This window comes from Phaethon lepturus, unplaced genomic scaffold (assembly GCF_000687285.1).
Source record: "Phaethon lepturus isolate BGI_N335 unplaced genomic scaffold, ASM68728v1 scaffold17455, whole genome shotgun sequence".
NCBI classification, from domain to species: Eukaryota; Metazoa; Chordata; class Aves; order Phaethontiformes; family Phaethontidae; genus Phaethon; species Phaethon lepturus.
In genome coordinates this window covers 11,556-22,958 of record NW_010538824.1, presented here as the reverse complement: position 1 = coordinate 22,958, position 11,403 = coordinate 11,556, and the positions used below count along the sequence as shown (strand labels likewise).

At 42.9% G+C, this 11,403-nt stretch overlaps 1 protein-coding gene across 1 annotated transcript in view; it reads right to left on the bottom strand.

The window, feature by feature from the left end:
* The window catches only part of F13A1 (coagulation factor XIII, A1 polypeptide), a gene marked incomplete at its 5' end in the record, with an annotated part of 21,149 nt that overhangs the window by 165 nt on the left and 9,581 nt on the right, over positions 1-11,403 (bottom strand). Inside the window, 4 exons of the mRNA XM_010286955.1 lie at position 1; positions 4,017-4,153; positions 7,140-7,300; positions 11,387-11,403. The exon at position 1 is cut by the window's left edge and continues 165 nt beyond it; the exon at positions 11,387-11,403 is cut by the window's right edge and continues 280 nt beyond it. Coding sequence (XP_010285257.1) covers position 1; positions 4,017-4,153; positions 7,140-7,300; positions 11,387-11,403 — 316 coding nt within the window. The remainder of the gene's footprint in view (positions 2-4,016; positions 4,154-7,139; positions 7,301-11,386) is intronic.

The following is an 11,403-nucleotide window of genomic DNA, read 5'->3' as shown; positions in this document are numbered from 1 at the left end:
CCTGTAGGAAAAAAGGAAAGTAACAATATTGTGATCAGTTAGCCAGTGCTCTCAACCTGACACACAATTGGAGAAACTGAAGGTGGACAATATAAAACATCGCAAATTTTTTATGTTTCAGTCACTCATAAGTGTCCTATAAATGACTCCCTCCATCTTCTATTCCTTGCAGAACTGACTCTCTCAAAGCCTTTTCTAGCCTTTCCTCCAGGCTAATTTTAAATTTCCCAAATGAATCTATTTGTCTCTGCCTCCTGTCACTTCCTCTCAGAATCACTTTCAGAATGATCTTCTTTATAGCTAACATATGTATTTTCTACTTTATAATTTCATTTTACCTGTTTATTATAACCTATAGCCTGTTGGTGATTCCTTAAATGCTTAAATAAGCCCTGGTTACAAACTGTCCAGGGTTTTCCCGTGCAAACCTGACACAGTGCTGATGAGATGCTGAGCCCCTCGCCAGCTCCTACCCTGTACCACCCTGCCATGGTTGTAACATCAGCAAATCTCATCACTGGCCACTTCAATGACTTCGTGTCCATACAAATAAGTCAAAGTGTTCTCAGGAGTCCTGCTATTAGCAGTTACTCTTTTACATTATGTATGACTCCTGATAACTCATACTATAAAGCAACTATATTCCACGCTGCTCTTGATTTTCAATTTTTGCTGCAATTAAGATGCATGGAGAGCCTCAAGTATTTAGTTTCTGTGTTTTCTGAGTGCTTTCACTGCCTTCTGTGTGCAGATTTTGAAGGCTGATAGATTGATTGATTGATTGATTATGTTTGGGGGATGTCAGGATACAGCTGCTCCAAAGGAACCAATGGAGAAGATAGTGTAGTGAGAAGCTATCTGTAAAAATGTTCTTTTCCTCACATTAAGGAAGAGGGTTATGAATTTAGCCAATGTTCTCATCTCACATGGCTATGGTATTCTGCAAACCACTGAATAAGGTGAGAGTGAAGTAAGCCTAAACTTTAGACACCGTTTCAAATTCTCATCTGGTAGGATTTGGCTCTCAGATGCCATGTCCTATATCAGAGTCAGGACAGAAATGACTGCCCCGGCTTAGCACAAGTTGCCACAAGACAAGAAATCTTAATTAGCTTGAAATGAGCTAGCCTGGAATCCTCCCACCTGCATGTTTGTTTCAGTGCAAGTCTGCCTCTGCTGAAATGAGAGGTATTCTAGCTTCTCAGAGGTTAGCTAAGGTATCTGCACAGGCCACTGCATTGCATTTTGCCTATACAGTCACAGGTACCCTGGGGCATGTACGCAGTTTTAGAAAAGAAAAAGCAGGGGAAGGTCTTTTTTTTTGGTGTGAGCATGTGCAGACTGCTTCCAGCAAGTGTTTTCCTTATTTTTGTCTTTGCTTTTAATGAGAGATATTCTGTTCCCCTCAGCTGGCCTGCCTACTCTGCCAAATGCCCACTAAAATGGTAGCATGATAAAGCAATGACTTCAATTGCTGCACAAGGTTAAATACCTTTTTAAAATTAGAGTTTATGGGAATGATCTGCAAGGGATTATCTGTATGGAAAGTGAAGAAGATTTTATACAAATCTGCTGTGCAGCAAGGTTCAGTATACTTTCCTGAGCACTTGGGGGCCAGATTCTCTAAGGATGAAGGTTTCCAGACCACATCGTCAAAGTGCCCCAGTGAGAGAGGATAGCACTAGCATCTCTGATTTATAGTACTATGATCTCCACATATATATATATATATATTTATATATGTCTGTGTGTGCAGGAAGACAACAGCTGTGCTGGGAAACCAAACCCCCCTTTTCCTGTTTCTCTGCTGTCCTACTTCCAAAACAACTTGCTTCTCTCCACAAATGCTAATACTAGCTGAGCTTTGACATGTAGAAACACCCAAAGTGACTTACCTGCTAGTGTGAATGCACGCTTGGCTAAAATCCTTTTAACACTGTCTGGATAATTCTCAGTTTTCACGCAAAGACTATGCCCCATGTAGGAATTGCTGCTGCCAAAGGCTTTCCTGTAAGTCATGCTCCTCATCTGTCTGAGGCTAACAGCTAAATACCTATGTCTATATCTACATCTATATCTATATCTATATCTATATCTATATCTATATCTATATCTATATCTATATCAAATCTTTATGAATGTTCAAGACTGAAGCCCCCAAGCCACTTCATTCCCAGAATAACATTGTATCAGCTGGATCACACATACCTGTTTTGTGGAGTGACCCAAGTGATACAGAAAGCTACCTTAAAAATACAGAGAGGTCAAAAGTCTCATCCCCACAAAGAACTGTGAAAGCCACATCCCATATGTGACAGTCCCTGATGGACAGGGAAGGAGTGGAAGGGTGGGGAAAGCCTAGAATAGGTTTAATTCTCCTTGCAAATGGAGTAAAGCCACCCTAATCTGATTTTCCTGGGAGAGAATTCAGTGATGAATGATTCTGCATAATATGCTGAGCCATCACCACACCAGAGCCATTTATCACTCTGAATGTATGGAGGCAAATGTGATTATTATTTAAATAAACTACAACTGCCCCCTGCTCTGTCCTCCGTGTGTATAACCTGCAGCCTTCATTCATCTCGGAGAAGTTAAATCTTAAAATGACTAAGCTGATCCATTTCCATTTTAAATGATGCCAAGGGCACTACTGAAAAGGGGAAAACACGGTGACTTGAAGGAAAATGACGTCTGTTCCGTGAGTCATTTTTCTCCCTAACTCCTGTGCCTTTGATGCACCTGACAACTTCTGCATCCTTGAAGGTGAGAACAGCCCACAGCAGCTTTTCGGTCGAGAAGGATGCCGAACGAGAGAGGAGGCTGGCACGGCTGGGCAGCGATGAGGGCTGCTGCTGCTGCAACTTGTGTAACCCATGTGGACTGTGCTGAGTCATGTTCAGCAGCGCCTGTGACATACCACGTGCACAAAGCAAGCACGGTATGATGCCCTTTCACAGTCATTTTTTCTATCCAGCTCCACTCTGGAGACCAGTTTTGATCTTTTTATCCCTGGCCCCGATGCGATCCAGCTCAGACCTCCCCTACTGGCTGCAGATAATGCCGAAAATTTATGCAGCTGCTGAAGCACAGGCAATATTTCAAACTCCTTTTGCACACACCTGGGGACCATCAGCTCAGGTAATGATAGATAACATTGCTTTGGCTGCCCAAGACTAAGAAATGGCTGCAAAATTTTCCAAGGATCCCAGTTATATATCCTGGAACTGGCTAATGTTGAGCTTATAACACTGAACTCAAATGAAAAAAGGGTTTAGGAAACAATTTGCTTAGCGTACGGGTACCACTGTGTCAGCACGAAGTGCGACCCTGAGTATAATGAAGGTGGCTGAAGGACTTTCCTCTTTCTCAGGCTTGGGAGCACCCCGCTCCCTCCTCGCATCGTGCCAGGGCTGCCCTGTGCAGCGGTGCTACTGGGGGAAGCTGCGTGCCGCTGCGGCCATCCCGGCAGGCTCTGCTAAAGCCAAGACACACATTTCATGTCTTGACATAAGCTTGCAAAGATCATCTGAGGTACCTGAATGTCTTGTATAATCATGATTAACATGAGTGGAGAAAAGCCCTTTTTGAAAAACAGCACAGGACTTGATTAGCACATACTGAGCGAGTGCCAGTAAACACTTCATGTGTAGGATAAATTTGTCTTTCTGTGATAGTGGCTCGTAGGTGCTATTGTCAAGCGCTAAAAATAATATAATACAGTGAAAAAGTAAACTCAGGCTGCATTAGCAACTACCCACAACCTCTACCCCTTCCTCCAACCCTGGTATTGAACAGATGAAATGCTCTCACAGTCTCTCTGCACAGCGTCTCTGGACAGCCCGACTTCTTCTGACTATTGAGACCTATAGCTCCCCTGTGTATTGAATTTTAAAGTAAGGAGAGAGTGTCTGAACTGAATTACTCAGCACAGCATTAGTTAAGTGTCTCTTGTGAGTTTCCTCCTGTGAGCAAGCAGGGCATGAACTCCCAGCTAGTTGTGCCTTCTTGCCTACCTGAACTCCTTTTTCATCGTTCTCAGCACGCCGGGTCCCTCAAGGCGGAGTGTGACGTTCTCCAGGGTTTGTTTCAGAGGATTGGTGAATTCCACAGTCACAGACATTTCTTTGCCAGCTACTGTCTCACCTTGGGTCTGCAACACAAGGAAAGGAAAACGCTCCACAAGCTGATAATAAAAACATGTCCCACAGTAAAATCTTGCAAGGAAGGAGAGGAGGGGGAATGGAGGCACACAGCAAAACAGCATGAGGCAGAGAAAGCCTAGTCAGAAGAACACTGTTGGATGGGCCCATAGGTACCACTGCAGATTTTTCTACCCATTGCAATTTTCCCTCAAGCCACGTGGCAGGTCAAGAGGAAGACCCTCATGTCCATAGAAAAACCAGAAATCTGCATGCACAGTCCTGGAGCTGAGTTTCCAACTGAGGGTGAGTCCAGCTAGGTGGGGCCTCTCTCTCAGATTATTCTCCTCTCCCCAGGCTTCCCACCAGCACTGAAGTGCATGGCCTGCTCTGGACATAAGCTCCAGAAGAGAAGGGACGGTCCTATTACCCTAAAGTAGAAACACTGAGTCACGTTGCTTGTACGCCTCAAAGGTGTTGTGCCTATCTTCCCCCTGCCTTGCAACCCCCTCTTATGCTCTGAAAGGTTTCCAGCCTTGTGCATGAGCTCTACGTAGACTTGAGAGCCAGTTGTCTTCCAAAACCCTTACATAGCATAAAAGCAATACATTTTGCACTGGAAAATATTAAACCGCGAGACTAACGAACAGTGATCACGTTAACTTCCATGTGTATTACAGGAGACGGCTGACGGGATCTGTCTGTCCCTTCAGGTGCCAGTAGGACAGCTGCCTGGAAAACACCTCCAAATGAACGTGGTTTTAAACAAATATATCTGTGAGGATTTGGGGATTTTCCACCTAGAAACACAACATTTCTCACAGAATATAAACGGTTCAGGCAAGGGTTTTCAATTTATGGCTGGAAGATCCCAGCTGGTCCATGGACTACTTCAAAGGGCCTTGAAAAAGGTAACTAAGAAAAACAAGTGTCTTGCCAACAAATTTAAAGTGCTCTGCTGGGGTCTGCAGCCCTACTGCAAATTTTTAAGGAGTGTGACAGTTGCAAAAAACTGGAAAGACTCTTGTCTAAGGGATCACTCTGCACCAAATACGAATATATTGACTGGAGTAAAGGATGAGATACTCACAGCTAACCTCTCAACAGCATTTAGCCACCTGAATTTTCCAGAAGACATCAGTGGCATTTTCAGAAATCCTAGCCCAATTAGAGGTCTTATGTCCTCCTTATTTCAATTACCCATTTAAGATTACTGTTAGATGGGAGGATTCAAAATCATCCTGAACTCCCATACATGCAGCTGAGACCGTGATATGTATTTGCTGAGCTTATTTTTGTAACCTAGTCTCAAGCTAAATCAGAGTATGGTGTAATTTCCTCAACTGTTAATTCTGACAATCTCTTTAGACCAACAGAGAACGATCAAAGGTGTATCTGAAGACATGAGGGGAAATAACATTTTTTCATTCTTGTCTCTTACTCTCACATTAAGAACTCCAGTCTGCCAGTCACATTCAATGAAGGAATAAGACAAGAAAACTAGGGAGATAAGCTTCCTCAGATTTCTTTAAAAAGGCAATAGAGCAAAGTTTCCTATATAAATACATAGGTATATACACACGCACACACACTTAAAAAAATCCAGCTATTAAAACTTCAGCCTATTTTTACACATCACAAAGAAGCAGAGAAGAGACAAACTCAGTTTTATTAGAAAACATGGTTATTGGATAACAACCTATCCTATATACTAATCATCCTTTCTTCATAACAGCAGGGAGAATAAACTATTTTGAAACTGAAATTGGGGATGCTGTATAAGAAGTTTCGTATAAATTTTGAATTGAAAAGACTCTACTTTTAAAATCTGGTTATTGAAGACAGGTATTTGAAGTGGAGTTTATCTGCCTTGTTTACCTCCTCTCTAGAATGCTCAGTAAAAGAAGAAACTTTTGTTTCAAAATACCAATAATCTGATAAGATCATCGTGATGTTTCTGCAGACCATGAAATGGAGTGGATTTTTTTTGCAAACATCACTGTAGTTTTGATCTATATTTTTTAAAAAGGTTTTTCTGCAGAAGGCTGTAGTTACTACATAAATTATTATATGGAAACTGGAACACTGGTTCAAGTAAATAGGCGAGGCAAAAAAGGTCTATAAACTTAGATTTCTTTCAAGGTCCTGAATTTGAGCACACTGCATTCATGTTTATATAAAGCTTCCTGAACAGGTGTTCTGATTTTTTTTTTAGTATTAGGAAAAAAGTCGATCCAAATGACATCATTCAAAACAGATGAAGGCTCAGCGCTTTTGAAAATGAGGCAATTTATTTGGATGCCCAGTTATGAATTGAGAACTCTAGATCTCAGCTCTGCCTTTGACCATACAACGTAGGGTCCTTGTTCTATTACAAACCTTACACTTCTACATTTTCATAGGTACCGTGTCACCACATGCAGAAATGTTTGAACTTTCAGGGAACTCCACTGACAGTTACATTCAGAGTGGCAGCAAAGCACCAAAACCCTGAAAGCATTGTCCCAAATCGATGCTGCCCATCCAAGTTTGGAGAAACTTTCCATAACATGTGGAAGAGCTTTCCAAATTCACCTCAACAGCAGTGCCCTTCATTCTTCAGCAAGAAGCCTCTGTGCTGTGTTGCTTTAAATATAATAGACTTCTGAACTAGTTAAAGACTTGAGTGACTTGAGCGAGTAATCTCTCTTACCCTTTGAGTTTCTCCAGCTTTACCAGATCTTTTCCCCTCCTTCCTCCACTGAGATCACTTCAGCTCTCTACTACCGGTGATACTGTCAGCCTCAGATTTTAATGTAGGGATACTCAGTACAATATATAACATACCTATGCAGCCTCCAACCAGCCACTGCTTTTTAAGGTCCATGCTAGACTGAAAGTCTAACGTCCACACACATGTGTACACCCCCCAATCCCAGAAGTCAACATGACAGCCTTGTAGAGAACAGCCTGCATGCAGCATGGTGGTCGCTCCCTTCCAGCACAGCCCTGAGCTACCTTGATCCGCAGGGCAGGAATTTCCAGGACTGTCGCCTTCTGCGTGGCCAGAATCTTCCCCGTTTCATTGATCCGAGCCGTCACAAAGAAATGAAAGGAGGCTTGGTCCAGCAGGTCACCCAGGTACTCGCTTGATTTGATCACAACATCAAAAGTGCTGGCTGAGGGGAGAAACAGGAAAGAAAAGAGGCATTTGAAGCAATCAAATGGCTAATTGTTCCTCCTGTCATGGCCAGTGGCAGTTACACGAGTGCCTTGGAAAAAAGGTGGCCCACCACCAAAGAATGACTTTGATTTTTTTGCCCAAACTATCTTCATTTTTCTTTACCTCACCATTCCCTCTCTGATCTTGCCCTCTTTCCATTTAGGTTGTGAGGTCACTGGGGCACGGGCTGGGTTTATGCATAACCTCTGCCCAGTGCCCAGTGCCCCACATCACTGTTGAAGGTTTCTAGGCACTACCACAAAATAAGTGAGAAGCAAGACTGTCGATAAATAGCTACTGGGCACAAAGGTCCAAACCAGCTTTTGAGTGTTGTCCTTGTAAATGTTTGCTCTTTCACTTTACTCCTGTTCTTTCTCTGCCTCTCTTCCTGGCAGGTGGATGCCACCAGGGATGCCACCAGAACAGCTACTGGGGGATGTGAGCCCATGCAGGGTACCTGGGAGACCACCTGCTCTGCAGGATGTGTCTGGATATCTTCCTTTGTCCTACACTGGACTTATCCACAGAATTTAGCAAGAAGGTCCTCCTGTCACCAGCATGCCCTCCAGAGAGCTTTCACGTGATCCCTGACAATAATTATTGGAAGGAACAAGTCCCCCTGGGCTAAATGATTGAGATGCAGGGAATCATTAATTTTAACCATATTGAACTGCAATTCCCAGGCCAACAATAGTGTGAGAATGTGATGCAGAGAAGCAGACCTGCTAACTAAGTGACCAGGCAGAATATATAGATCTGGAGCTCTTGCCTCTATAAACATTCATTATAACCCTAGTAAACATATCAAGATCTCCCATCTGTTAACTGCAGTTATTGCTGTTACCCATTTTTTGTGCTGTATCTGTGACATACACTGTACACACTGAGACAACTGAACTCAATTGGGTAAATGACATTCACCCCTTTTCACTCTTTTGATCCACTCACATCAAAACCAGTTCCCTGATTTGGTTTCAAAGCTATTCCCTTGGTGACCACCTGACCTGGATTTTCCAGGCCAGCCTTAAATTTACTTGATGTGATCCCCCTCCCTCTCGTCCTCTCCCTCTGTAACTCTTGCAAAAGAATTTCCCATAGTGCCTCAAACTGTAAATTATTTTGCAAGGTGTTTCCCATCTGTGCAAAACAAACAAACAAAGAAATTAGTTACAATCGAAGAGAAATTTTCTTTACAGTGGAGGGAAAGACAAACTTTTCTGTTTAAATTTAATCACCACAGGAAAAAAAAGAATAATAGACTTCCATTTCCTTAGCAGTGGCTGTGCTGTAAGTTCCCAGTGCCACTTACTGTACCTGGGAAAGCCAAGGGAAACACAACACTGAGCTGGCTTACAGCCTTTAAAAAAAATAGAGAAAACTAAATATAACCAAGTAGATGCAAGAGCACTTTTGAAGGCACTGGAAGGTTTAAGTTGTTCAAATCCTCAAAGATGTTTTCAACCCACACAATTCCTTTAATCATTATTCTGAAAATCATGCATTCGCTTCCTGTTTGAAGACTTAGTTTGCTTAATTCTTTCAGCAGCATGGGCTGGAAGAATGCCTTTGACACATTTTTATTATATTGTAATTTTTTGTTACTTCCAGATACATATATTTACACTTCTTGCCATGAACAAAGCCTACAAATTCTGCCTGAGTACCTCAGAAGGTATCCTCCTATCACACCCTTGACAGAGTATTCTCACAGAGTTGCAAATGATCACATTGCCTCCCTTCACACTGCCCATCTGCTCAGACACCCTTCCTGATTGCACGTGTACTCCTTTCCCAGGCAAAGGCAAAAGAATTCATGCTCGGGTTTGATGTGTCACCTTCAGAGATGGCATAACTTGTGAGGGTTTTTTGTCCTGTTGTGGGACAACGTGCTCCACAAGTCAATGACTGTAGCTCATCTATAAGCTAATTTCCACCTTGAAAGGTGGCAATACCTTAAAACACGTCTCCTTGGCCGGAGGCAGTAATGGGGACATACTTTCGGTACACGTGCAAAAAAATCCATGTTCTGTTCTCTCAAGTGCCTCTCTCTAGTCTGTGTTCACTCACCATCAGTCAATTCAGAGTTTCCAGCACAGTTTCAAGAAGCTTTTTACAAATTATTTCCTTAGAAAAAATGAATTATGAGGCTCAGTGATGTTTAAACTTCATCTATCCATTTAATTTCTTGCACAGAGGAGAGAGATGAGCCTCAATGCACTGCAGAAGCTGTGTTTTAGGTAATAATACCTTACACAGACCTTTGATGCAAAAGCAGATGTAAGCCTAGAACCAAGCACAGAGCACAGCCAGAAGGTGTAGCAGGCATTGGCACGTCTCCTACAAGATGACTGAATTTTCCGTCAAAGAAGTGGCACAGAATTTAGACCGAGCAGTTGAAATTGAATTTTTTTACTGTACCTATCCAAATCTCCCAAAGTTTTGCAGTATTATCAAGTATTTAGTAACTGATGCAAGCCAATATAAAACCCCACACTGTTTTGATAAGCTATATGGAATAACTCAATGCAACCCAGAGTCAGGCCATTTCCAGACCCCTTGCAAATGGGTCAGGGAGTTAGAAAGAATCAGCAAGCAGCTGTCAGGGCTTTGTTATAGACTGGAGATGATAGAATTTTTATTAACCTTCACCTGTAGATGCCTGTAAATGGACTCTGACTTTATGTAGATTAATCAGCTCCAAATCAAAACATGAAGTTTTTGATGATGCTCAAAGTGGAGGATTTTTTTTCACAGCACAGCAGGAACTGTGATTCCACAGAGGCTTCTCACCGAGACAAAACTCATCCTCTTTGAGGCAAGAGGGCTTACAGTGTCTCCTGAGCTGGGATGAGGTAGACAAGACATGAGAAAGCTCAGAGGTCAGCCAGGGTTGTAGTGATCCAGCACCAGACCCAGATCAGAAGGCCTATCCTTTGGCCCCCTGAAGTCCTGCCACTCCTGCTGCACTCAGCTGAGATTACTTTTGCCCAGTAGCAGTGTCAAGGAAGCAAAATCATTGATCCTGACTTTCTCAGTAGGGAACTCCAGTAGAAGATCCTCTAACTTAGCCTCCATAAGAGTGCATTCTCATCACTTTTGCTGAGCTGGAGGCACTGACCCAAGAGCAGAGGCCTGTCAAAAGAACAAGTAATTGGCAGTCACTTCTTGCTGAGGAAGCCAGGGATCTACAACCAGCCTGCTGCATAGTGCTTTAGAGTACAGCAGGTCCTCAACGCTTGCTGAATGTTTTCTGAATGGGGCTGCCATGGCTGACAGGAAATAAATTGGTTATGTTCAAACTAAAAAAGGAGAACACCCCTCTTCCCTGCTTTGAGCAGTGCAAAATCCTGCCCTCAGCCATGTGAGCTAGGCTGCCAGGAACTGCTTTTCTCATGAGAAGAGGGAGGTAGGATCTCCCCACCGCAGTCCAGAGGGCACTAGGAAAAGCTGCATCTGTAAAGATAACTCACCTTTGGGGTGCCTGCCCAGCTGACAAATGCCCCTGCTTTATAGTGGCACATTCTAGTTACAGATCAACTTTTTAGATCACTGTAAATATAAAATCCTGAACCATCCAGTCCTCCAAAGCCAGAAGTGCACTTGGACCCACTCAGAGCTTGTCTGTTTCTTTCAAGTAAGACCTTTTTGTCCCTGTAAATGACACCCTGGGGAACCAGAACTTTTCCTTCACTTGGTGAGATACCGCTAGGAGATTAAAGGTATGAAAAACGATACCTTGCATCTTAATACCTGCATTCCTTTGTTTTCTTTTGTACTAAATAAGAAAAATTAACAGTTCCCAGACATGCCCCTTGGTGTAAGAGAGCATTATGCAGGGAGCAACAGCCTGAAGAAAACAGCCTCAGCACTAAACAACACTGGTAGCAGGAACAGAGTTGGAAGTGGACCCTCCTGATACCCAATAGAGTATCCTGCCCCTAGCTACTAGAATTGGCTCTACCCATGGATAGAGACATTGGTGACAGTTAACGACACAGAGAAAAAAAGCTAGCAAGATTGTAAACAACTATGCAAATCTTACGTGAAAAGGGTTCCAGT